Genomic DNA, 25,672 nt, shown 5'->3' with positions numbered 1-25,672 from the left:
ATAAATACAAGAAAAAGTTTATTGAAAAGAAAAAGATGTAGGGAGGGGGCAGCAGCCCCAGCCCGGGGCAATAAATAACAACCTGGGGAGCACCAGTTTACAAAATATGGCTCTGGGCAGTGGGGTCCTGCAGGGTCCCCAGCGAGGCTGGCGGGCATCTCGGGGAGGGGCTTAGGGGGCCCAGCCCCCCGGCGACCCCGGGCACCTGAGGAGGGGCTGCCCCAGGGGACAGTCCCAGCCCCAGGAGGAATGGGACAGCCCCTGCCTGTCCTGAGAGCCACCGCGGTGCCACAGCAGCGTCCCCAAGCCGGGGGCACCGGCTGCGGGCAGGGGCTCAGCACCACTTGGGGCACCCCTGGGTGGGGGCCCCGGTCACATCGTGTCCCCCTCCGGGGCTCAGGCCAGGATCTTCTGGGGGATCTCCACCGAGGCTTTGATGAAGATGGCGTTGTCCCGCACGTAGTTCCGTTTCCTGATGTCCTCGTGGGAGATGAACTTGGGGTAGCCGAAGCCCAGGGTGCTCTCGTCCAGGGAGCCGCGGGAGGCTGCCGGCTTCTGGAAGTTTTTCCAGTTGGGGTCGGGGTGGAAGGTCTCGGTGATGTGCTGGGGCTTGGAGAGCGAGGGGTCACTCTGGTCCAGCAGGGAGAAGGTGACTCGGTAGGAGAAGGGCCACTCCAGCAGGTTGTCGTACTCGCCCGGCAGAACGCGGATGTAGACGGAGAGGTGGCTGCTCTCCCCGCTGCCGTTGCCGTTGAGGAAAGCCGACACCTGGAGCTTGTAGCCGTACTTGTGGGTGTAGAAGGGGGGGCTGAAGAACTCGTGGTTGCTGCGGGCTTTGGCCTCCTGCAGCTTGCGGGCGTAGTCGGCGATTTTCCAGATGAGTGTCCCCTCGCTGCTCACCGACAGCTCCTCCAGGTCCCGACGCAGCTCCAGGATCTCCTGCCGCTGCCGGCTCACCAGGGCACACACCATGCCCAGGTGGGTCTTGGTGCTCTCCTCCAGGTGCCGGCCCATGGCCAGCTTGGGGCACTGCGGGGGCAGCGGGATCGTCAGCAGGAGGATGCCAGGGACAGGAGAGAAGGTACCGTGGGGAGAACTTGGGAGATGTCATTGGAGCATGGGGGTACTGGGGCAGGATGGCACAGGGATGCCATGGGGACACAGGGGTGGCACAGGGACACCTGGTTGGGGTGGCAGGGGGACACCTGGGTGGCAAACACAGGGGTGAGGCCATGGAGCCACAAGGATGGGACTGAGCACAAGGGATGGGACAAATGTCAGGGCAGGAGCAGTGTGGGGGTGTTGTGGGCCACAGGCACAACATGGTAGGGACAGCACTGATGCCAGGGCAGGTTGGTCACAGGGACAACACTCACCCGGTGCTTGCAGCCAGCTTCCTTGAAGGGGCACAGCAGCATGGCAGTGCTGCAGCTCTCCTTGAGGTGGGTGGTCACATCCTCCCGGGCAATGCTGGCTGTCCCACACTGGTTGGGGCATGGCACGGGGTACCGGGGACACTGGTACTGGTGGTTCTGGGGAGGCAGAGAGGCTGTCAGCTGGGACTGGGAGCCAGCAGGGTGAGGGTCCCCATGGGCTCCATCTCACCTGGATGGTGTCAAAGACGAACTCCTTGGAGCAGTAGGTGCAGGGCTGGGTGCGCTTGGGACACTCAGCCAGGGCGTGCTGGGACAGCAGGCGCCGCATCATACGGGCCCCACACTTGTTCTCACAGTACACACTCTCCTGGGGACACGTGCCCTGGTGGCCCTGGGGATCACAACAGTGTCATCACCCTCTGGCTGCCCTCACCAGCCAGCCCTAACAGGAATGGGGACACACAGTGACCCCACAGCCGGAGGGCACAATGAACAGGAGCCCACAAGTCCACACCCCCCCCGAGACTGTTCCCACCATGATGTGTCTCCCACAGTGTCCCCATCCAGGCCCTGTCCCCATACCCAGGCTGTGTCCCCATGGTTCCCTGCAGCCCACTGGGGTGCCCACACATCCTGGCTACACGCCCACAACACGCCCACCACAGCCATGCCCACCGTGGCACCCTGGCCAGCTGTGTCCCCCCACAGTGTCCCCCAGCACTGCCCACCTCAAAGGCCTCCCCAGTGAAGTCGCTGGCGCAGAACTCGCACTTGACCCTGCGCTTGGGGCAGCCGTGCTGGAGGTGGTCAGGGAGGTCACGGCGGCTCAGTTTGGTGCTGCACCGGTTGGGGCAGGGGATCACGTTGAAGCTGCAGGTGCCGAGATGGGCCTGGGGGACACAGGGATGGTGATGGGAAGGCCACGGGGTACACATTTGGCCCCCCCAAGCCTCCCAGGTCCTACCTGGAGGTGCTTGATGAGCCCGCTCCAGCGGCAGCCCTCCTCGCTGTGGATGCAGCGGATGGCCAAGCTCAGCACCTGCGCCTCCAGCTCGGGGTCGGGGTAGATCTGGAGGAGCAGCAGTGGGGTATCAGCATCCTGCACAGGGCTGCAGGGGCACACAGCCCCCAGCACAGCCTGGCTGGGAGCCTTGGGCACGCTGCCCGGGGCCGGATCCCCCCCAGGCACACCAACAAGTGCCCTTTGTTGGGAGCGGGTTTCCGCTCCCCGGCCCCGCGGCACAAAGGACTCTTGCTTCCGCCTGGGCGCCCGTGCCAGGCCGGCGTGGCTGTGCCAGGCTCTGTGCACAGCCTGGGGACGGCCCCTGTGTGGGGATGTCCCCTTGGAGCAGGACACCCATCCGTGTGCCAGGCTCACCTTGGCGTAGTCCAGGGGCAGCTGGTCCTCTGGGCACTTGAAGACGCCTTCGCTGCAAGACACAGAAGGCTCGGGATCACCCGGGGCTGGGGAGTGGTGCGTCAGCAGTGAAACAGCCACCATGTCCCACCGGGTCCCTGCCATCCCACCCCAGGACACTGGTGCTGTCCCTGCACTGCTGAGCACTTCCCCCGTACCAAATCCAGCCGCCGCCCTGGGGGAGCCACGGCTCTAATCCTGCTCCATCTGTCTGAGCTGGGAAATGCCCCCGCCAGACACCCCCCTCAGGCAGCCCCCCGGCCCCCAGCCGGGCACGGCGGCCCTGGTCCCCGGGGGCCTGGGCCAGACTCCAGGAGCGGGGCACCATCTGGAGCCCCGGCAGCCCTTTGCCCATCCCGTCCCCTGGGATTAAGGAGGGTGCCGGCGGCGCCGGGGCGTCCACAGCCCCAGGTGCCGTGGCCCAGGGGAGGTGGGGGAGGACAACAGCTGGGCGCCAGATGTGCAGCCCTGATGTGCCCCTGGGGCTCCTGCTCCACAGGAAATGACCCCAGCAGCCACCATGGTGAGGCAGGACAGCGTACAGGCAGCTGTCCTGGAGGGGTCCCTTCCTGCTGGGGTCCCCAGGATGAGGGAGTCCTCCCAAGAGCTGGCCACAAGGAGGGAAGGGCCCTGCTCAACCCTGACCTGCAGAGGAGCAGCATGAAGTGGAGACAGGACCCAGCCAAGGAGGCAGCCTGGCCTGTGAGAAGGCTGGCCAGGATCACCATCACCTCTGGTCTGCACACCACTGTGCCCAGGGGCAGTGTTCATGCACCATCCCCGATGGACGCTGGGGTGGGAGACCCACAGGAACATCAACAGGGACACAAAGAGACCCTGCGGCTCTGGAGTCTTTGCGGTGACACTGGACAAGGTTGGCCTGCCCGGACAGCCCTTGTGCCCATCTAATCACTGCATGCCCTTGGCAGGCACTGGTGTGGCCTCGACCAGAGCTGCCAAGTGGATGTGAGACGCCGGGACAGAGCCAGCAGTGCTGCCGGGCACGCGCCAGCCTGGGCTGCCCGGGCCATGTCCCCTGTGGCCACCACCCCTGAGCTGGGAGTGCAAGTGAACCCCAGGAACCACAGCCCTGTGGGGTGGGGTGTGATCCACGTGGGGAAGGGCAGCAACCAGCTCTGCACGTGCCCACTCTGTTCATTGCAGGTGGTTTTGTGGGAGTCATCAGGGATCCACCGAGATAAGGTGCTCCCAGACAGGGCCAGTCACCAGGCCCTTCCCGGGGAGCCCGTGGCACTGCCTCGTGGCTGGCATTGCCCCATGGCTGGGATCACTCTGCTGCCTTTCCAGGGCTGCCAGCTGTGGCTGCACCTCGTGCACGGTGTTGGGGTGCGGTGGTTGGGGGGGAAGTGGGACGATGACCCGAAGCCAGCGCCTAATCCCGGACAAAGCCTCCCCATTCCTCACGCTTGGCCGGGCAGGGAATGTGCTGAGGCAGCACCCGGGGGGACCGTCCTTGCCTCTGACCTTCACGGCGTGTTGGGGCACAGCGAGGTGATGGGGCGGGGAACCCCAGCATCCCCCGGCACCCCCGGGCACCCCTTCCCGGCACCGCGGTGGGGCTGGATGGCTCAGCCCATGGGATCCCCAAACTGATCCGGGGCAAACAGTTTGTGCTCGGGGGGACCCCCCAGGCCATTCCCCCCGGCAGAGCGGAGATGCCGGCGGGAAGGGTGCGGGGGAGGGGGGGGGGACAGATGCGCTCTGACACGTGCCCCGGGGAACGCCCGGTTTCACAGAAACCGGCCCCGGTGACGGTGGTGCCCGGGAGCCGTGCCCGGGCGAAGGTCGCTCCGGCGGGAAAGGCAGGGCAAGGCCCGGGGTGACGCTTGTCACCGCCCGGAGAGAGCCGGGACCGCGCCGAGTGCGGCGGCCGCGAACCGGGACAGCACCGGCCCCGCACGTGTCCCCGGCTGCCGGCACCGGTACCGGGGATCCCAAACCGCAGGGGTCTGAGGAGGCCCCGGATCCTCGCTCCCGGCCAGCGCACACGGCCGGGTCGCGCTCACCCGTGGGCACGGGGACACCGGGGTGGCCGTACACCCCTCCCCAAAAACACTCCCGGCCACTTCCTCCGGCGGGGCCGGGGTAGGAAGGGGTTAAGCTCGAATCTCGAAACTCGCCGCTCCGGGCTTCACCGGGCCCTCCTCTTCCTCCTCCTCCTCCTCAGCGAAAGGGGCCACGGGCCGCTGCACCCGCGGGGCGCCTGTCACGGGCTGGGCCCGCCCCGCACCCCCTCCCTGCCCCGGGGCACCACCGGGCACCCCGCACCTTTCCCCGGCCCGAGGCACCCCTGGGCGCCCCGCGCCTTTCCCGGGGCACTCCGCGCCTTTCCCGGGGCACTCCGCATCTTTTCCCGGGGCACTCCGCAGCCGTTCCCCGGCCCGGAGCACCCCGGGGCACCCCGCATCTTTCCCGAGGACCCCCGCACCCCGAGGCACCCCGCGCTCCTTCCCGGGATATCCCGCATTCCCTCCCGGGCCCGGGGCATCCGCACCCCCGTGCACCGCGCACTCCGACACCCGCCCAGGGCACCCCGCAGTCCTCTCCGGGTCACCGCACCCCGGGACCGACGGCGGATGGGAGGGTGGCGAGGAGCCCCCGCTGCCGCCCGGGGTGCGGAGCACCGGATCGGGCGGTGCGGGGGAGCGCGACCCGGTACCCGGTGGGGAACCCCACGGGGGAAGAAGGGGGGCACGGAGTAACATCAGGTCGGGTCGCCCGTGGGTTGATGCGAGGTCTCACCTGAGGAACTCCTGCAGGCAGGTGTCGCAGAAGCGGTGGCCGCAGGTGGAGACGCGGACGGGCTCCCGCATGGGCTTCCCGCAGAGCGGGCACAGCACCCGCCGCCGCGGCCGCTCCAGCAGCTTGTAGTCGTAGCCCGGCATCCCGCCGCCGCCCCGCGCCCGCCGCCGCCGCCCCGCGCTCGCTCGGCTCCGCGCTCCGCGCCCGGCTCCGCCCGGGGGCCGGACGGGGTGGTGGGACCGGCCTGAGCCCGCCCCGCGACGGGGGACGGCATCGCCATCGCCACCGCCCCCCGCCCGGACCCCGCCTCCCCGCCCGGCCGCCGCCGCACGGGGGGGAAGGAGCGGTCCCGGCATCCCGGGGGCTCGGGGACCATCGCACCGGGGACAGCCCCTCCAAGGGGTTTGGGGTGCAGCACATCGGGGACAGCCACCCTGGGGACTTGGGGAGCACCGCACCGTGCACAGCCCTCGGGCGGGGGGATTAGTGCCCACCGCACTGGGAACAGCCACCCCAGGAGTTTGGGGAACATTACATCACACACGGCCCCCTCACCCACTGCGGCATCCCCTGGCCCAGGGCTGGGCTCTGGGGCCACACACTGCGGTATTCTCGCTGACCCTACGTGCCCTCCTTGCCTCAGAGGTGTCCCAGGGGTGCCACACTCCTGCAGGCAGCCCGAGGCCATGGTTGTGCCCCTGAACGAGGCCGGCGGTGGGACACAGCTCCCAGTCCTGCTCCTACCACACAGAGCAGCCCGTGTCCCAGCCATCACCCCCAGCAGGACATGGAGGGGCTCTCCTGAGCCCTCCACACCACAAGCACGAGGGGGACACGCTCCTGTGGCTTTGTCTTGCTGGGAGCTCACGCCCCAGGCTGCAGCCAACAGCCTCCCTTCCAGCCACGGTTTGTAACTGAGCAAGAGCCTGGAGGAGGGAGAATAAAAGCAAATCTGTCTGGCTCCAGCCCCCTCGTCACTCTTTCAGAAATCAGAGCAGCATATGGGAGTATTTGCCCCTTTCCCCAGAGATGGAGCCGAGCAGATGACAGGCTGTGAGCATGTGTTAGTCCCACCAACGCTCACTCCAGCCAGCTTCCCATTAAGGGCGGCAGTTGCTCCAGACCCAAATGTTAGCAGTTTTCAATTAGCAAATGGCAGAGGAGAGGGATTCCTGGGGGACACGCTGAGCAAGTCGAGCTCTATCACTTGTCACTCAAGGAGCTCACGTTACCCTTCTCCCGGAGAGGCTCTGCTTAAAATAAAACCCTGCAGCAGCCCGGGGGGAGGCAGCCTGCTCGCTGTCAGAGCTGCCAGGGAGGGGAAGGGTGGCTCATTTCTGGGGTTACCCTGAGGGATGGCAGGCTGTTCTGAGCAGCACTGGGGCTCCCAAACATCAGGGAACCTTGTACGGGGGTACACTGAGCACGAGCTGCCATCAGCAGGGGATATTCCGAGACGTGAGTCGCTGCTCGGATGATGGAGAGCACTAAGCTAAACTTTAACCAGCTCCCAGTGATACTGGAAACGCGACAAGGTAAAAACAAGTGACAGTGGGCAACTGTACAGGGGGCAGTGGGGAGGAACAGCCACCTTGAGCTGGGGTTGAGGTGCTCCCCGGCCGGGTTTGCTCAGTGTGTGACACCCCCAGGGCAGGATCTACCAGCAGCCCCACGGTCCAGCTGGTTCTGCCACTCTGTGCCAGCAGAGCCCCGAGCCAGGCTGTCTCCAACAAGAGATAGGCACAACCCAGACACTGTCCCTGACACGCTGTGACCTGGCCCCGGCTAAAATTTGTCCCTGGACACCACTCTGGGACAAGGTTCAGGCCAAAAGGACAGGTCCTTGGTATCCTGGGGGTTGATGGGACTCCAAAGACAGGACACATCAGTCCTGTAAACACAGGCAGCCTGTGCCTCCGACGACAACCGTGAAACAGCCGACTTTTATCATTATTTACTGCTTCTCTTTGATGTTTTAAAATTATTCTTCCCTAACCTCACTGAAGAGCATCTCCGCTAATTAGCCAGGAGCTGACAAAGCCATCAGAAGGTGCTGGCTGTGCCGGCAGGGCGGCTGGGAGGTGTCAGACCCTGCAAACAAAGATCCCTCCTTTTCCCCTCTCCCTAAGCAAAGCCCTCCCCGCACTCAACATCACAGCCGGGCATTTGTCTCACACAAAGGCGACACTCAGGGCAATTCCCTTTGTGGAGGTGATATGTTCCCTGTCCCCCATGATGGGTCACTTCTTGAACCCATCTGAGCTCCCAGAGGCCTCTTGTTCTCTTCCCCAGCCTCTCCCTGCTACTCCATCCCTCCACCCTCAATTTAACTTAAACTGGAGGGACAGAAAACAGACGCTCCGGCTTCTAAAGAAGTTAAGGTGGAGCCTTTTGCCCCAGGGAAAGGGGTGGGGAGAGTCCTCTCCCGGCTTCTGGGGCCTCGTGCCCAGGGAGGGCAGGGGTAAGGGATCCAGGCAGACGGACAGAGGGACGGCAGCCGCACCTCCTGCCAAAAACCTCGTGGGAATGAGGATACGACCTCGACAGAGGTGCCGTAATCAAAATAAATCAGCTCCCGGATCAGCAGGCGGTTTGGGCTGTTTCCTGCTACAGTAATGGCCCCAAGTCAGCAGGATCTTATTTGGAACAGGGACAGCTTTTCCCTGGGTGACAATGGCCAGAGGGGACCCGCACGAGGATGCGCAAGCGGGGACCAGGCAGCCTCATCCCACATCACCTCCCCTTCCCGCTCCCCTCCGGCCCTGCCTTTCCTTAGCAGGAAGAGCCGCGGGGACCCTGATCCACCACCAGCTCCACACAACACAGGAACAAAAAAAGGATAAAGGGAGAAGCCCTGAGACCTGCAGATTTCACCGGGAGCTTCTGCAGGGAAACAAAGCAGCAGACGTGAGGAATGCAAGTGGCCTATTTGCCCGAGCTGCTCTCTGCCTCCGGCAGCACGGACATGCCTCGGCTTGTCGTTCCAGGAGCTTTTGTTGCTCGGGGCTGGGGGCCTCTTTGTTTCCTTTACCCTTTCGCCAGGCTTGGTCACAGCCCGGTATTAAATTATTCAAATGATCTCGCTGGGCTTCACAGCTGAACTCCTGTGCGGAGAGCCCAGGCTGCGAAATCCCGAGGGCTCCAGCCCTCACCGGAGCCCCCCAGCCCAGCACAAAGAGCACCGGTCCACGCTGGTTTCCTCAGTCCGGAGCAAAGGAACCCAATATTGAAGCTGGTAACACCTCCAGCCGAACACTGCAGTACAAAGGTGTCATTAAGCCATAAAATCATCCACCTCACACCAGTACACTGATAGGAACGGGGGGGGGGGGGGGGGGGGGGCGCACCCCTGGATTTGGCAGCACAGCTGGAGCAGGAAGAGCTTGGCTCCTGAAGCAGTGGCATTTTGGTGCCACCACTGACAAGACAAAAAGCGTCAGACCTCTGTCCTGCCTGCTGCTGTCCCAGCCAACCCTCAGCCCTGGCAAGGCTGCAGGAGGAACACCAGCCCCTTTCTATGGGATGTGTTTGAATGTGGTGTGCGGTGAGGGGAGCCCTGAGAGCTCTGCACAACGCAGGCAAGAGAAATCTGATGCTGGAAGGAGCTGGAGGTGCTGCCAGCTCCACACAGGGAGGAGAGGCAGTGGCCCAGAGGGACTTTGAGGCAATTGAACCCAGCCCTGCAAGCACCTTGGTGCCCAGGTTGGTCTGGGAGGGGAAAGCACCTTCCCCGACAGGGTGCTGAGCCGTCTCTGTAACCTGCAGCACAGGAAAGTGCCAAAGGACTGGCAGAACCTTTGAATTCCAGTCGGCTTCCTGGGATAGCAGGGTGTAACCGCCTGAAAAGGCAGCTCCACAAGAAACTAAAAAGGCAGGGAAAAACCCATGCACCCACCCTGCCAGGAGCCAAACAGGGAGGCTGTGTCTGCAGCCAGAGCCGCACACGCCTCTCCCGGCCGGACGGGACCTGCTCCCTTCCCCAGCCGGAGCCTGGGAGGCAGGGAAGGAAGGGCAGGAGAGCTGCAGAAATTCATTACCTTCCACATGACAGAGGGATCAGTTGGCTTTTACCAGAGCCCGTCGAGGTTTCCCTCATTGAAAACAGGAAAGAATCACAAAAATAATTAGAGAGATTTCATCTCAGCCAGCTTATGAAAGCACACTGACTTTACACACAACAGATTGGCAACAGCACAAAGATGGATGTGAAAGGCAAAAGCATTTGCAATGTCAGACAGATCAGAGACAGAAGCTCATCAAAAAATGGCCCAGGGCAAATGTAAGTTAAAAAAAGAAAAGAAGAGGAAAAAAATAAAGGAAAGGAAGCGACCCTTCTGGAGACAAAAACCGTGACTCCTGTCCATAACACATGGATGTGCTTCTCCTGCCTGCAAAGACCCCTGGTGAAAACTCATCAGCTCCTTGGACAAATCTGGGTTAAAAAACTTCAAGTACTGATGCTCACTGGCTGTGTTTTGCTGCCTTCCCTAGCTCAGCTGGGAGCCAGTGTTCCAGTCAGGAGCAGGACTGAGGGGCCCGAGGACAAATGTCAGCTGGAGGATCCTCCAGCGAGCTCCTGGGGCCAGGGGAGGCTGTAATTGGAAAGCTCCAGGCAGCATTTGGGGAGAGCTGTGCAGCACAGGGAGGCTGCTCGTGCAGAGCTCGGCCAGCCGTGCAGACAGGACCCTCCAAAGTGTGCTCAATAAATGGGTGAAACGTTTTAGGGGGGGGATGGGAAAGGACAGACTTCTCTAATTAGCAAAGAGGTTTGCATTTAGTCACCCAGCACAGCGCCTGGGGCCCTGACTCCAGACGCTGCTGTGCAAAGGCTGACAGCTCTCTCAGACACCGAGCTGTCAGCCTGGGCTCTGTAACCAGAAACAGTTTCCACGGAGGAAAACAACCTCTGTGCTCCTCACTCTTCCACACAGGCACTTCCACCAGGGAGGGGAAGGGCTATGGTGTAAACCCCCCTCGAAGGCAGCACCAGAGCTCTGGGCACATGCAGGGCAGCAACTCTTAGGCACTTGGAGGTTCACAGTGACAATTCAGTAAGTGAGACCAGCTCTGGTTCCTTGGGAACCATCGTTAGAAGCTCTCAGGTTTCCAGACTGCTGCCTGTGGAGTGCAGCTGAGGAGAGCTCTGGAGCTTGGAGTGTGTCTGAGCCAGGCTACCGTGGGCAGCAGAACAGCAGGATGTGGCCGCTCTCTCTCACTGGGAAGGGGACTCCTCCACGACAGCTGAAACAAAAAGGGTAAAGACCAAGATTTAGCTGGAAGCCCCACCTTGATGAAGCACAAGAAGTGTTCTGCCCCACACAGGCCTGATACTCCAATAGATGGGCACCAAAATCCCTGTGCCCTTCCCTATAGGAAGCCACTGCAAGATCTCAGTAGTGGCACAAGCGAGGCAACGCCCAGCAGACAGAGCCCAAGCAGGACAAAATGCAGTCTCTTGAGGTTTGTGCTCTCCTCCTCTCCAGCCTGGCTTTTCCCAGTTATTCTGTTTGCAGTGGGATTGAGAGAAGGGAGCAGCAGCAGCTCATGATAACCTGGGCAGCAGCCCAAGCCAGTCAAAAGCAGAACTGGCCCCACAGAAGGAGCAGAATGACTGCCCCAAAGGTGGAGCACAGCTCGCCTGTGCCAGCACCCTCCCGGGCCAGATCACAGCAGCAATGACATCACATGTGTCACCAGATCTCGTGTTCTCGCTGGAGAAATTTCCAGGCACATTGAGCTGTGTGAAAACCCGAATCTCAGCTCTTTACAGAGCTCTTAGTGCTTTTTTGCACACTGGTTGCTGAGGGATGCTGGGGCAGGCAAGGCTGCCGCCCTCACATGCTGAGTTTGCACTCCCAAGTATTTTGGAAAGGAAAAGTTTTGGGGTAGAGCAATGGGGGCTACACATTCAGTCCCTGCTCTTGCAGTGCTGCAGGTGGGAGCCCACAAACCAGCTGCCACAGAGCTCAGGGTGACTCCAGCAGCGGAAGGGGAGAGCAGCTTGCAGTCTTCCTGCAGAGACAAAACCCTTTTACTCCCATGACAAATGCCCTACTTGTTTCCGAGCCTGGGGAATCGACCATTCCCCATCCCCTTCACGTGGCAGCGCACATCACATGAGAGCTGGGCACTTGCAGGGGAGAAACAGAGCCAGGGCCGATTCCGCTGTGCCGGGCCGTCAGCCGGGCCTCCTCCCCTCGGGGCTGTAATTAGCCTCCTTGAAGTGGGCTGGGACTGGAATCCCTCAGCCCAGGCTGAGGCCATAATCAGCCCAGCAGAGGAGGAAGAAAGGCCCCTGCAGCAGTCTGGGCCAAGCTCCCGTTGTACATCCAGGCAACGGAAGGGCAGGTCACGCCACGGGCACGTTTTAACCAAGCCACGATGCTGCCTTTGGCCCGAGCAGAGAGGAACCACAAAACCATCGCTATCTTTTCCAAACCACAATGGAAAGGCAGCAGCCAAAATGACGCCTCAAATCTCAGCTTCTATTTCAGCAGCATCAATTAGAGAGCTGCTCTTTTTGGATACTCTGTGGACTGCTGGCACGCCAGCTCCCTGCCGGCCGCAGCTTGGCCAGCTTACCTGTCTGGGAGTGCACGAGACAGCCTCTGCCATCCCTTTGCTCCCCTTGCCCAGTGGGAGAGGCAGTGTCACAGAGCTGAAGAGCAGCAGGGGAATTATTTTGGGCTTGAAGTTATTTCTATTCATCTACAGCTCAAGAAGGACTAGAATAACACTGAGCTTACGTGCCAGGGTTACTCGGCACAGCTCCAGTCACAGGGCGTTGTGTCTGGCTGGGTCCCCATGGCAGGAATCACAGGGACAAAGCCTTTTACTCACGCTTTACTGCCAGCAGTGTGTTCCCGTGGCAGCAGGCAACCGAGGTCACCAGGTATGGATGTGTCTCCTCCAGCTGCACTGGCCTGGGCACTCCTGTTTCCTCGTCCTTCCTGCCCAGGCGTCCCCTGGCTCCTTTCCCCCATGTGCACACCTCACCGTCTGCAGAGGGATAAGAACACCTCGCTGCACACCTGCCTTGGCCACAGCAGAAGCAGAGGCCAGCCGGGGCCTGCTGCAGCCCAAGACATGGGGGCTTCAGCCTCACCTGCTCCAATGGCCACAGTGAAGGCATCTCCACAAGCCACCACAGTGACCTTCATCGTCTCGAGCCCCACGACCAGGTGGGGCTTGCGGCTGTTGCGGCAGGAGTTGGTGCCCAGCTGCCCGTGCTGGTTGCTCCCAAAGGTGTAACAGTGGCCAGAGGCTGACAGCAGAGAGGAGAGATACAACTGGGTGCCACTTGGGAAACAGGCAGAAGGAAGACAGGGAAAATGCAGGTGTCCCCCCTCTCAGAATTTGGGCACACACCCTCACCTGTGACAGCAGCCGAATGTGCTGTGCCGATGTCAGCACACACAATGGGCTCTTGGTTCAAGGGGGCTGACTGGGCACACACAAACACAGTGGCCTCCTCCACTTGGTCCTCTGGGGAAGGCTCCTCTGCTGAGTTGATCCGGTCTAGGCCCAGCTTGTTACACCTGCACAGGGAAAATCTCTAGGATCACTCAGGGATGTGCTCTGGAGCCCCTTGGTCACAACACAGACAGGACCAGGAGGGTAAAATGTGGAGCACGGACCCTCACCCCTCTTACCTGTTGCTCCCACAAGCAAGAATCTGGTTTTTCACTGTGAGAACCATGGAGGAATCGATGCCACAGATGACCCTCTGAGCCTCATGCTCCGGAGGGATTGTGACCTGCTGGGGGCAGTTGTGGCACTCCAGGGTGCCCAGCCCAAGCCGACCTGGCAGGAAACAGAGCAGGGAACAGCTGATGGCAACACACACCCTGACCACAACCACACTGAGAGCAGCACTGACACAGCTGCTGCAAGAGCCCAGCCCGGGATCCCAGAAAGCAGTGAAACCCAAAGCACAGGCCCTGGTACGCAGCAAAACAGCTGCAGCTCTTCCACACCCACCCACCCTGGCACATCTGGAGGGGACTGTGGGCAAGCAGTGCCAGCAAAGGGAGTGGGAACAGGCATAAGCCCTGTTCTGCAAAACAGACATCACTTACCATTATCCCCCCTGCCCCAGGCAAACACTTCCCGTTCGTTGGAGACTGCCAGGACGTGAGACGCACCACAGGCCACCTGCACCATCTCATAGCCCAGCAGGGCCTCCACAATCTTGGGCTGGCAGGGGAAGAGCAGCAGCCGTCAGCCGAGACCTCCCAGCCTGCCCGGCTGCTCCCATCCCTCCCACTCGGCCCCCCCAGACTCAACACAGCGCTGGCAGCATCCCAGTTTTCATCCAACACAAACAACAGAGAAATTTCTTTTCTTTTTTTTTTTCGTTCCAAACAGTCTTCAAAGGGATAACAGACTACATGCACGCAGCACAGCAGATAATGCAAACATCTCTGGGGCGGAAGAAAGCAGCCAGCACGAGAGTTTGGAGAGGGAAGAGGTTCAGCAAGGGTTGGGATTCGCCCCCCTGCCCATGTGGGGAGTGCCAGGGGCTGTGAATGCCTGCTCCGAGCAGGCAGGGGCTTGGTGCAGGATACATTGGCTCAAAGGCTCTTGTGCAGAGGAGCTGTGAGTTAACAGCTCAGATTCATTAGAGTGTGGAGTGACCAGGATCTCCACATTTCACCCAGCCCCTGCTGTGACCTGCTGTTAGATCTGACACCTCGCCTCATACTCATTATCTTCCTCAAGTGAAAAGCACCATTTGTTGGGATCTGGCTGCTGCTTCCAACTGGTCTCCCCTCCCCAGCCATAAGCAGGGAGCAGCTCAGCTCTGGGAGGAGCAGGAACAAACGGGCCAGCTGACCACAGTGACAAATGGCACCAGTCCCCGGGCTCGGCTGGAAGCCATCGGCTGCTGCCACATCCGAGGGCAGGCAAGGAAGAAGCTGGAAGGGAGCAATGAGCCCTCAGCCCCAGTGTTCTGAGCCAATCGGAAACACACAGCTCTTCTTTAAATACTGGCTCTTTTGAAAAATAACTTTTCTCAGTGAACCCTGGCAGCTGCAGGCCAAGAGTGAAGCAGGCAGGTGTGTGATTAGAGGCAGGCTCCAAGCTGGGAGCCTGCCAACAGCAACCACAAGGCAGCTCTTGACTTCCCCCGCGCTCAAAGGGATCATTGTGTAGGGGGGGAGAGAAAGAGAGAGGCAGGTTGGGTCTTTTAAAACCCGCAGTGACAGGGAGAGGAGGGGGAGGGGGTCAGATGCCAAAGCATGCCTGGGATGCACATCCCTGGAGCTGGGATGAGCCCGCTCACGTGGTGCAGAAGCCACGATCCATCCTTTACCCCGGGGGAGCAAGCACACCCAGCACCCTCTCCACCAACCTGGCTCACATCCGTGAAGTTTCCGTGCCCCAAACAGCCATTGCTGCCGCTGCCGAAAGTCATGATTATCCCCCTGTCTGGAAGAGCAGAGAGAAGCCTTGTCAGGGGCACACGTGAGGCTCTGCAAGGCACACGTGAGGCCCGGTGAGGTGACACAGCCGAGGGGTGGCCATGGCTCCCGGGACATCGGACCCACTCTGACTCAGAATGAGATGCAGGGGCCACGAGCCTTCAGTGAGCTTCCAGGGAGCTGCAGCCTCACCATGCTGCAACGGCTCGAAAAACAAACAGCAGTGATAAGAGTGCTGAGATAACATTGCTGCAGCTGTGTACGCAGGAGCTCTGAACCCCAGGGTCTGTCAAGGTGTTAAAGTCACAGAGGCACACCCTGAGCAGCTGCCCAGCAGAGGGGTGGCAGGAAGCACCATGGGAGGTAGGATAAACACATGCCCATGGAGTTTGCCCACCGTGAATCTGTCGTTTGCTGCCCTGACTCCCAGCAGAAGAGCAAATAGAGCTCCCACAGGACCACTGGGAAGGCTTTGCTCCACAAACACGGCCTTGGACTGATGTGTGTGCTCCCCTCTCACCCAGAACACTTCCTGGAGTGCTCTGAGGGGGCTTCAAACCCTGCTTTCCTGCAGTTTGAGGATAACCAGCCTCGCAGCAGCTCATGCTGACTCCTCACTGTGACATCAGTCATTGCTGGTCATTGCATGTGCCCATGGCATGCTCGCAGAGTATGTGACAGAGATTCTCCTCACACTGCAGTTCTCACTATCAGTTCTGGTTTCAGGTGACACCAATGCAACCAGGACAACAAGCACAGGAGATTTCAGAGAAATGTAGAATAATTTAGGTTGGAAAAGACCTTTAAGATAATCTAAGTCCAATTGTTTGCGGCCCTCCCCACACCAGACAGTTTGGGACCAAGTTGACCAGCATGGCATCACAGGAGGACAATGTCTGCCATTTCTGACACCCACATGATGCTACATGAGAGGCCACCGAAGCCTCTGTGTCACACCAGCCCAGAGCATCTCTCTGGTTCCTCCCTGAGCAGCCTCCCCAGGCAGTCCCACTGGGTTTTAGGGGGTTCTGGGACCCAGGCAGGTGAAGGCAGGAGGCAGCAGCTCACCTGTGAGGCAGGCTGTGAAAAGATCACCACAGGACACGTGTTTGATGGTCACTCCAGACTGGCCCTCCAGAAAGCGGGACACAAACTGAGGCTGGAGCTGCTCGGTGGCTCCTGGGAGAGAAGTGCCCCCAGCAGCACCCAGAGGAGGAGCCTGATGGAGAGAAGCCATGGAAGAACTGGGTTGGAGAACACTGATGAACCCCTTCCCACAGGCTTATCAGCACTGCCCACACCCTGGCTGGGACTGCAGTCCTGGAGGAGCGGTCTGTGAGTGAGCAGAAATGCCTCCTTCACAGAAATCACACATCCAAGGCTCCACAGCCACTGCCTGCCCCAGGTTCCCTGTCACTCACCTCCCACAGGATAAGCCTCCCAGATTTGGTGACCCCAGCCTTCTGTGTCCTGCCAGCGGAGACCTGCACCACCTCGGTGTTCAGCATGGGCAGGCGCAGAGGGGTGGTGATCCCACCGCCCCACGTGTAGATGGATGACAGTGGAGGTGGGATTCCTGTCTTGGCTGAACCACATCGGACACCTGTGGGGCACAGGGAGATCATTCATGTGGATCCCTGACTCTCCTCCCACAGGAAAAGGGACAGCACCAGCCAGTCTGGGGGCTAGCACAGCTGCCAGAGCCAGACCAATGCTGGTCCAAGGGGCTGCAGGGCTCCTCCAGAGCTCAGGGAAGGTGACATCTCTTAAGTTCCTCTCTCCAGAACCCTGAGTGCCTCTCTGACTTGTGTTATCCAAAGGAAAAGGTCCTTCCAAATGGAGCTGAGTTGAACATATCATGCCAGAACTCACCCCTCGACCTGGCACTGTTTGCCCGTCCCCCTGTCCGGCTGCGGGTCACTGTGGGCACTGGAGCCAAGGGTTTTTCAGGCCTGCCAAACCAAAATCCAGCCTTTAATGTCCTGCAGAGCCCTGGATCACAGACTGTCTGGGCAGAGCTACAGCAGAAGCCACAGGTGAATCACTCACAGCACTGCTTTGTGTTGATGCTTTAAACAACCTGAGAGAGGGGAATTGGCACCAGTTCACTTCCCCCTGTGCTCACAACTCTGTTTGCTGTCACTGTGATGACAAGCCCACACCTGCCATGGCACCTGCCTGGCTCTGGGCCCCTGGGCCAAGCTCAGCCAGCAGCAGCTGCACATTAGGCAGCACAGGAGAGCTGCATTGGGAAAAAGCTCTCTTTGGAGCTGAGAACAGAGGCAGTGAGCTGGTCAGACATGCCGTGGGCTCTGGCAGCCCCTCCCAAGGGACACTGAGGTGGCAGTGTCACTTGCCTCCTCATTTTGACGCTGCCCACGTCTGTGTAGAGGTTCAGAAGGGGCCGGATGCAGATGGCCTGGGCCATGATCTCATTCAGCTGGGGCCGTTTGGAAGGATCCAGGTTGAGCATGCTGAGGATGAGCTGGCGCAGGTCGGGGCTGTATCGATCTGATATGGGGGCAAACGTCCCGCTCATGATCTTCAACACTAAGGCAGGAAGGTTCTGGAGAGAAAACAAGAGACAAACACTGGCTGGGCAGTCAGGGGCGAGGCCAAGGAGGAAGGAGCTCTCAGCACTGCCCTCTGCCTTCACACTTCCCGGCTCGCTGAGAAGTGATCCCAGCACACATTTTCACCTCCGTGAGAGGCCACGGCTTCCTGTGCTACGTGTAAACCACATCGCTCTTACCGCAGCTTCGAAAGCCCTCTTGAGGCTGGCGAGCTCGTAGAGAACACAGCCCAGGGCCCAGATGTCACTTTTCTGGTTGTAAGGCTTCCCTTCACAGAGCTCCGGGGAGATGTAGCAGGGAGTTCCCACCACCTACAGAGACAGAAATTTACCACAATGCAGTGAAACTGAGGCAAAGAGGTGGAAAGAGGAAGGCTTGGTGCAGAGCTGGCTGGAACACCACCACCTAAAGCTCCACAGAGCTGAGCTTTTGTTCCCTTGGCATCAACAGCTGCCTGACAACCTCAGTGAAAAACAAGAGGATTTGCTTTTCCAGTGACACATACAGTGATTGCCTCTAATTTTGCTTCTATGCACTTGAGAGAATCAGAGCCCAGAGCGCCGAGCGTGATGCAAACGTCTGGTCAGATTAGCCCAGGTGGGGAAAGACACTCAAATGTCAAGCAGAGAAAGGAGATTAAGGCAGGATGGGAGTGCACAGGCAGGAATTTATTTGCTCAGGATGTGTCAGACAAGTCTGCAAACACCATCCCCAGCAGGAGCCACCCTGTCTGCACTCACCAGTGGGCCCAGACACCCCATCCTCTCCCAGCTTCAGGCAGGTCCTTCTTACCTTTCAGCAGCCCACAGAACCACAGCAAACCTGGGCATGAAGATACCAGCCAAGGAACAAAGCAGCATTGCCTAAAGCCACTTCCCAGAGACTACTGTGAGCCAAATCCAGAGTTTCCAGCCTGCTGCCATGGGGTAAGAAGCTCCCCTGCCACTCACAGTGTAGGCTTTGCTTTTGCTGCTCAGGATTTTGGAGATGCCAAAGTCTCCGATCTTGACGATCATGCGATGCTTGTCCAGGAGGATGTTCTGGGTCTTCAGGTCACGGTGCAGGATCTGCTTGGTGTGCACGTGGTGCAGGGCCAGGAGGATCTGCACGAAGAAGTGCAGGATGGTGTCCTCATCCAGCAGGGAATTACAACGCTTGTGGATGAACTCTGCCAGAGTGCCCCCTACAAGGAACAACAAAGGGCTGTGGGCACAGGGAGCTGCACAGGACAGCACAAACCTGGCCTAAAACTGGGGGGATTTTGCCATTTTGGCATCCTAACAAGCCAAGCATGTGGGAAAAACACGTCCTGGTGGGATATGCAGCACATCCTCCAATGCTCCTGAACAATGGCAGCACAGTTGGTGGGAGGAAGAAACAGCCAGAGAGAAGTTACCGTTGACATATTATCAAAAGCAGCAGGAAAAAGAAACACTAAAATTACAGCTCTTGGAAAAGGACATAAACCTCCACAGTAGAACAAGATCAGCCTGTTCTGCAGAGGAGAATTCTTGCAGTCCAAGAGGCCACGTGGCACAGAGGGGCCCCTGTCGGGAAGGGGAGGTCCAGATTCAGGGCTCACCTACAGCTTTCAGCAAACCCTCATGCAAATGTTGATTTCATCTGAAACTCCACAGGAAACCTTGTTAGAAATGTGGGGCCGACAGAAACAGGGAAATGTGCCTGAAACCTGAGGCAAGGGCAGATGGTAAGGTGGTGATCAGGGACAGAGGGGTTTGAAATCTCCTTGTTTTGGATATGGTTAGCAGGTGTAAGGCATTGAGTGCCTGAGGTTGGAAGGGACCTTGCAAGGTCACTGCTCAAGCAGGGCCACTGAGGTTGTCCAGGACCCGAACCTCTCTTTTGAATATCTTCAAGGATGGTGACTCCACAACCTGCATCAATGCATGGTCACTTGGTGCACGGCCACTTTGGTGTCCACCAAGAACCACAGATACAAATATGTTTCCTCAAGAGAGACGTGCTTGGACTCCTGGGGGTGCAAACCCTGGGATCTTTACAAAGAGCACAGCATGAGACCACAGCAGCTTGACCCAAAGAGAGCCAAGTGCTTGGCATCCCCTGGACCTGCCAAGGGAGCAGCTACAGGCACTGGGGGACAGCAGGGCCCACCTGGGGCGTATTCCATGGCAATCATGAGTGCCTTGTCCTCCAGGAAGTTCTCGTAGTACTCGATGACGTTGGGGTGGCTGAGCAGCTTGAGGACCTGGCACTCGTTCTGCGCTGCCAGCCGCTCATCCTTGCTCATCTGCTCCACCGGGATCTGCTTCAGGATCACCAGCTTCTGGTCGGCCTTGCGCAGGCACAGGTGCACGATGCTGCGGGGACAGGGCCGGGCCTCAGCGCGGGGAGGGGGGACACAACACAGGGCCTGCCCATCACCCTGGGGTGACACAGGTCGCCTGCAATCCCCGCGCCCCGGGGTGTCACTCTGTGCCACGTCCCCCCGGGTGCCGCACCCCGGCCGACCCCGCATTACCGTGGCCACAAGCGCCTCGCTGCCACGGGGACGCTGCTTAAAGACCTCACGCCCGGAGGCAGAAAGACTGAAGACCTCCCCATCGCCCATCCCCGGCGCCCCCTCACCCGAAGGCCCCTCTCCCCACCACCCGGATCCGCTCGTATTTCTCCATCCCTGGGCCCGGCTCCGTCCGTCTCCATGGAGACACTTCCGCGCTGCTACGGCGTCCGCGGGCGGACAAACCGCGCCGTGTGTGTGAGGCCTGGGGGGCTTCGTGTTTCGGTCGGGGGCGGGAGGCAACGCCACCCCCTGCTTGGGTGGCACCCCAGTGCCACCGGGAGCCAGACCCCCTTGGGTAGCACCCAGAAAGAGAGGTTTGGGATGCACTAGGCTGCCCGCCCCCGACTGGGGGATGCCAGCAGGACCCCCCGCACTCCCAGAGAGCGGCGGTGTCCCTAGCTGCTTCCAGCCCCCAGCCTGGAGGGGCAGCCACTGCGGGGGGCTGCGCTGCTGCAGGGCCAGCACAAGGGGCACAAGTCGCCTCCGTGGCCCCCCAGACCTGCTGAAAACCCCCCAGGACCACGAGGACCCGTGGAACCAGCCGTGATGGCGGCTATAACGTGGACGCAGGTCCTGCCCTGCACCCAGGAGTGGCAGCCTCTGTCCTGGAGTGGGGACAGTGACAGCAGTGGCAGTGGTGGCACTGCCACGTGGCCCTGCTGCCATCTAGCGACAGCCAGCTTTGCTCACCGGGGAGGGGGTCAGTCCCCTCGCGCCAGCCAGCGCAGTGCAGCGTGGGGCAGGGATGGGGCACGACCCCCACGCAGGAACCAGCACTCCGCCGTGTTTCGGTGCTGCGTTTTCGGCCTCAGCCTACTGCAACCTAGTTTTAGCGGGCACCTTCGAGTGCCCGAGCCCCCTCTCCATGTCTTGAGGTGAGCGTTTGTGGTTGCTCCCACCGCTTTTCCTAAGACGATGTTTTCCCCGGCATCCCTCCCCGACACAATGCGCCGCAACCACCGGCGACAGCCACACCGTGCCGGGGACACACACACACGGCGCAGAACAGATGTGCGAGGCCCACGCCAGCTGTGCATCACTGTGGCAGATGTGCAGGGCCCGGCACAGATGTGCAACGTCTGCCACGCACACACTGCACTCACCCTCCCGCGCCGCCCAGTACAGACTGGCAGTATCTGACACCCACACGTGCGGTGTCTGGCACACGCGTGCCATACCACGCCCATTCAGCAGCAGCGCCCAGCAGGAGCACGCCCCACGGCCCGCACACCTGCACATCCCCCGCAGATGCGGCACCCTCCGCGCCACACTCCGCACACGTGCGCGCACCGCCTCGCGCGTACGCGCGTACACACACGGCCGGGGGCGTGGCCAGCGCGCCTCTTATCAATGAAAGGCGCGGCCAGCGCGGCCACGCCCCTGAGCGCCCGCCAACCCCGCGCAGGCGCGCGCGGGGAGGCGTGGCCAGCGCGGGGGGTGTGCCAATGGGAAGGCGTGGCCCCGCGGGTTCACACGGGGGCGTGGCCAGAGCTAAGGTGTGGTCCGGGAGGGGCGTGGCCCCGCGGCCCCGCCCGCCGCGGCCGCGCGCCGCCGGACTGGGCGCGATGGGCCCGGGGTGGCGGGCGGCCTCGGCGGCGCTGGTGGGCGGCAGCGTGGCCATCTTCGGGGCACTGCGCCGGCTGGCCCTGGCCCTGCCACAGCCCGCCGCCGTACGGAGCCGTCCCGGCCGCGTCTGGCGCTGGAGGAATCTCCTCGTCTCTTTCGCACACTCCGTGCTGGCGGGGCTATGGGCCCTCTTCAGGTACCGGGCAGCGCGGGGGGCGACGGGCACGGTGCACATGCTGCGAACTGGGCACTCCTGGGGAGTGGGCAGCGGGTAGGGGGTCCTCGTGTTTCCCATCCCGGAGCCTAAACTGACCCCCTTCCTCCTCTCCTCACTCCCAGCCTCTGGCACTCTCCGGAGCTGCTCTCCGACATCCAGGACGGCTACAGCGTCTCAGGGCACCTGCTGGTCTGCTTTTCCTCAGGTAAGGAGCCAGGCAGGACAATAGCCGCAGCCACCCCGCCGGACTTGGCCCACTCCCTGCTCAGCCTCGCCCGGTATGCTGGCTCGGGACGAGCCACCGGCTCAAGGGCTGGGCAGCTCCATGCCTCCTGCCTTAATCACGAGCGTGGAGCCCACAGGTTGCTAACCCCCAGGGAATAGCCGTCTCTCCATAGCCAGACGGGGTGGAGATGTTTCTGACACCTGAAAAACAGTCACACCACCCTCCTCCTCCTCCTCATTGCTCCTCCTTTCCACAGTGGGTCACAGTGCACAAGCCAGACCTTCTGAACACTCTCCTTCATCCCACAGGCTACTTCATCCACGACACCCTTGACATCATCTTCAACCATCAGTCGCGCTCATCTTGGGAGTACCTGGTGCACCATGCCATGGTGAGTATGGCCAGCACGGGGGGGCTACCACACACCCCAGGGCTCAGCCCACCCAGGTTTCATAGGCTATGGCAGGGCAAGCTGGAGCCTTTCCCTCTGCCTCGCCCTGGCTGCCAGGTAAGCTCTGCATCAACAAGGCGAGGGCGCCTGGCGGGGCAGGACCACTGCCAGCATCGGCTCTGAGTGCCTGGAGCCAGACAGGCTGCCGAGCTGGGAGGGGGAAGAGCTGGAGACTCGTCCCAGCACAGGGAGGTGTAACTGGTCCTGGGGGATCTGGCTTTCCAGACTGGTTTTCTCTAAGCTCAAGTGCCTGCTGGGATGTCTGGGTGGGGGGAACAGGACTCTCTGCTCTCACTGAGGGCAGAGAAGGATTCACTTTCCCCAGGGCAAGGCAAGCTGACCCTGCTCTGTGTGTGTGTGTGTGTATCCCAGGCCATCTCTGCCTTCGTCTCACTCATCGTCACCGGCCGCTTCCTGGTTGCAGCGGTGCTGCTGCTGCTGGTGGAGGTGAGCAACATCTTCCTGACGGTGCGCATGCTGCTGAAGATGAGCAACGTGCCTTCCCCGGCGCTCTACGAGGCCAACAAGTACATCAACCTGGTGATGTACTTTGCCTTCCGCCTGGCGCCCCAGGCTTACCTCACCTGGTACTTCCTCCGCCACGTGGAGGTGCAGGGCCAGGGTGCCTTCCTCACCGCCAACCTCCTGCTGCTCGACGCCATGATCCTCATGTACTTCTCCCGCCTCCTCCGCTCCGATTTTTTCCCCTCCCTGCGCAAGGGCTCTGCGGGGAGAGACGTAGATGGTGAGAAGTTTCTGATAGACTGAGACGTGCACCCCGAGGGGGACCCAGGCTCCAGCTCCTGGAAGTTTTGGGCTCTCCAAAGCTGCTCTGATGTGCCTTAGGGCTCGCTCCCTGGCCCCAGGCCCTGCCTTCACCTGCTCTGCTGCCTAAAAGCGCTTCCCTGCTGGACCAGCCCGACAGCTTCACCGAGCTGTGGGGATGCTGCTGAAGCCAGAGGCAAGGCCGATGGAGAAGCAGCCCAAGCCAGCTTCCCTGCAGGCAGCTGGAGGGCCAGAGGTGGCTGTGCTTCACTGCTGATGGCCTGGAAGGGTTGTGCGGGAGGGGACGAGTCCCTCCCGTGGTGATGTTGGGTGTTATGTGCATTAAAATCGGTCTGTTTACTGCTGCCGCAGCACACCTGGGCTGGCTCTTCTGTGGGGCAGAGCAGGTCGGGGATTCCCGCTGGGCCAGGGCTGTGGGAAAGGATGTGCCCCATTCCCAGAGGAGGGCTGGCAGTTCTCAGGGAGGGAGAGGGCACATTCCTGCTGCTTGCTTTGTTCTAGGGACCTTTCATCCAACCCAGTTGAGCCTTGAACCAGCACAGCTCTGTCCCTTGTGTGGATGGGTTCCCCTCCTCTTCCTCATTCCTCTGCTCTGCCAGAGACCCAGGGCTGTGCAGGGAACAGTTGAAGGGAACCAGGAGAGGTAGGGAGCCTTGTGGCAGTGCCTGACCCGCTTGTCTCCAGCCTGGCGGTGAGGAGCCTGGCTGGGCTGCGTGACTCACCCGGCAGCCACGTGAAGTGGAGCTGGCATGGAAAAGCCATGGGAGGCCAAGGGCTCTTCCTGGAAGATTGCTGCGTGTTTGCATCCCCCTGGAGCGATCACTGACGCAGTGTAGCTGCAGCCCTGTGAGCATGCTGGGCCCTCTCCTGCAGCCACAGGACCAGGATGGTTTCAGCAGCTCCCCCCGAGCAGTGGGAGAAGGGGGGGTTCAGCTCCCTGGGAGAGCAGGACCAGAACTGGCCCAGCCGGTCCTGTGGGGCACCAGAGAGGCAAATCCTGCTGACATGACAACTCCAGGATGGCACCGGATCGGCTTTAGCAGCGGGGCTTAGAGGGACTCCTGCCCAGCCCCTGCTCTGGGCAGGATCTGTCCCACCCACCCCAGCACCTGCCCTGCTCAGGCTGAGACAGGCACTGCGGTTGAAATAAGCTGGTGATTAAGGGGAGGAAGCGGGGGATCACCTTTCCACCAGAGAGCTGGGAAACACCCCACAGGATCTGGAGCCTGCTGGGACTCCCTGGTGTGCACTGACACCAATCCCAGGAACAGCCTGGCAGCTGGAACAGAGATGTGATAGCTGGGACAATGTGGGCAGGATCGATGCCAGCTCCAAATCTGCTGCCTTGTCCCTCCTTGCTTGAAACAGAGCTCAGCAGCCCTGGCAGGGCACAGCCTTGCCCTCAGCAGCACATCCTAACAGCTGCTTTGTCGTTTAGATGCCTGCATCTGCAATCACCCCACACAACTGAGCCCAAATGTTAATTTTCCCCTGACCCCTCAGAGCACACATTTCCCCTTGTCTCTCCACATGAAGCAGACAGGGCTCTGTCCCAGCAGGTCACAGCCTCAGACCAGCCCATCCTTAGTCCAGTGTGGAAGGCCAGGCATGACAAAGCTTCCCAAAGGAGGGAGCACAGCTCCCTGCTGTTCCCCTCCTGGCTTCCAGCAGGAGCATCCCCCAGCAGTGCAGCTGTGGATCAGGCAGGCTGCCAGCCAGGAGCAAGAGGCAAGTGAAGTGCCAGGGCAGCACCACTGGGCTGAGCTGAGGTAAGGCCAGGGCTGACTGCAAGTCATGCTGATGTGGAATCCCTCCCAGCCTCTGGCTGCAGCACATCCAAGCTCTCCAGACCCAATCCTTGCCCAGCAGTGACAGCAGCTTTGCTACAAGAGGGGCAACTTCTCCCACATTTTTCCTGGGGTGACATGTAAAACGATGGCCTGGGGGTCAGGGGACCCTGCTGCTATGCATCCACAGGGAAGAGGCTGGGTTGCTGGTGCCAGGGAAGCAGCACTGCTCCCTCCATGCAGTTTTTTATCCCTTACAGCAGGCAGGGAGCACCTCCTGCCCACCTCCCCCGAGCCCAAGTGAGGGGTGTCAAGCCAGGGCCACACAACCCAGCACAAATCTCCACCCGAGGCCTGAGAGCAGCCCCTGCTTTCCATCCACCACTGTCCTGGGAATCTGCCACCCTCCACAACAGGCCTGAAAGAACTCTGTGTCCCACCATTCAAGAGCCCAATTACCCCCAAGCAGTATTTGGTCATGGCTTTCATCATCTTTCTCAGTCAAGTCTAAGTAGGTACTTAAGCTCAAGTACCCTGAAGGCT

At 60.7% G+C, this 25,672-nt stretch overlaps 3 protein-coding genes across 5 annotated transcripts; 1 reads left to right on the top strand and 2 right to left on the bottom strand.

Moving 5' to 3' along the window:
• TRAF4 (TNF receptor associated factor 4) lies at nt 1-10,747 on the bottom strand. Of its 2 annotated transcripts, none has more exons than XM_066201901.1 (7): nt 9,594-10,747; nt 2,755-2,806; nt 2,341-2,445; nt 2,105-2,266; nt 1,606-1,767; nt 1,377-1,532; nt 1-1,029 (listed from the first exon to the last, which is right to left on the bottom strand). In XM_066201901.1, exons 1-7 carry the CDS (start codon nt 9,650-9,652, stop codon nt 397-399), a joined length of 1,329 nt encoding a protein of 442 aa, XP_066057998.1. In that variant the 5' UTR covers nt 9,653-10,747; the 3' UTR covers nt 1-396. The 2 variants fall into 2 exon arrangements, with proteins under 2 accessions (XP_066057998.1, XP_066057997.1); XM_066201900.1 differs by lacking the exon at nt 9,594-10,747 and adding an exon at nt 5,557-5,723.
• Nucleotides 9,690-20,240, bottom strand: NEK8 (NIMA related kinase 8). 2 transcript variants are annotated; one of them, XM_066201898.1, is made up of 15 exons: nt 20,162-20,240; nt 19,688-19,893; nt 18,505-18,737; nt 17,734-17,865; nt 17,339-17,547; nt 16,854-16,933; nt 16,403-16,584; nt 16,050-16,200; nt 14,912-14,988; nt 13,635-13,752; nt 13,209-13,359; nt 12,931-13,094; nt 12,662-12,820; nt 12,397-12,555; nt 9,690-10,797 (listed from the first exon to the last, which is right to left on the bottom strand). In XM_066201898.1, exons 1-15 carry the CDS (start codon nt 20,206-20,208, stop codon nt 10,769-10,771), a joined length of 2,097 nt encoding a protein of 698 aa, XP_066057995.1. In that variant the 5' UTR covers nt 20,209-20,240; the 3' UTR covers nt 9,690-10,768. The 2 variants fall into 2 exon arrangements, with proteins under 2 accessions (XP_066057995.1, XP_066057996.1); XM_066201899.1 differs by lacking the exon at nt 20,162-20,240 and adding an exon at nt 20,055-20,097.
• Nucleotides 20,241-21,618: 1,378 nt separating this feature from the next.
• Nucleotides 21,619-23,695, top strand: TLCD1 (TLC domain containing 1). The gene is made up of 4 exons (XM_066201844.1): nt 21,619-21,858; nt 22,002-22,084; nt 22,414-22,496; nt 22,929-23,695. Exons 1-4 carry the CDS (start codon nt 21,662-21,664, stop codon nt 23,322-23,324), a joined length of 759 nt encoding a protein of 252 aa, XP_066057941.1. The 5' UTR covers nt 21,619-21,661; the 3' UTR covers nt 23,325-23,695.
• The last annotated feature ends 1,977 nt before the right edge of the window (nt 23,696-25,672 follow it).

The sequence above is a fragment of the Chamaea fasciata genome, unplaced genomic scaffold (assembly GCF_029207755.1).
Source record: "Chamaea fasciata isolate MVZ Bird 193981 ecotype frontalis unplaced genomic scaffold, bChaFas1.0.hap1 SCAF_21, whole genome shotgun sequence".
NCBI lineage: Eukaryota > Metazoa > Chordata > Aves > Passeriformes > Sylviidae > Chamaea > Chamaea fasciata.
Note: the sequence above shows the minus strand (reverse complement) of the source record. Positions and strands in the feature narration are given on the sequence as shown.

What these genes read in the sequence shown, in the direction of transcription:
- TLCD1 (XM_066201844.1), top strand. Translation starts at nt 21,662, where the DNA reads ATGGGCCCGGGGTGGCGGGCGGCCTCGGCGGCGCTGGTGGGCGGCAGC. An exon ending in GCTGGTCTGCTTTTCCTCAG is followed by an intron (nt 22,085 to 22,413) that starts GTAAGGAGCCAG and finishes TTCATCCCACAG; the next exon opens with GCTACTTCATCCACGACACC. An exon ending in ACCTGGTGCACCATGCCATG is followed by an intron (nt 22,497 to 22,928) that starts GTGAGTATGGCC and finishes TGTGTATCCCAG; the next exon opens with GCCATCTCTGCCTTCGTCTC.
- TRAF4 (XM_066201900.1), bottom strand. Translation starts at nt 5,699, where the DNA reads ATGCCGGGCTACGACTACAAGCTGCTGGAGCGGCCGCGGCGGCGGGTG. An exon ending in GGCTCATCAAGCACCTCCAG is followed by an intron (nt 2,267 to 2,340) that starts GTAGGACCTGGG and finishes TGTGTCCCCCAG; the next exon opens with GCCCATCTCGGCACCTGCAG. An exon ending in TCACTGGGGAGGCCTTTGAG is followed by an intron (nt 1,768 to 2,104) that starts GTGGGCAGTGCT and finishes TGTGATCCCCAG; the next exon opens with GGCCACCAGGGCACGTGTCC.
- NEK8 (XM_066201898.1), bottom strand. Translation starts at nt 20,208, where the DNA reads ATGGAGAAATACGAGCGGATCCGGGTGGTGGGGAGAGGGGCCTTCGG. An exon ending in GTGGGGAGAGGGGCCTTCGG is followed by an intron (nt 19,894 to 20,161) that starts GTGAGGGGGCGC and finishes CTGTCCCCGCAG; the next exon opens with CATCGTGCACCTGTGCCTGC. An exon ending in GCAAAAGCAAAGCCTACACT is followed by an intron (nt 17,866 to 18,504) that starts GTGAGTGGCAGG and finishes CTGTCTCTGTAG; the next exon opens with GTGGTGGGAACTCCCTGCTA.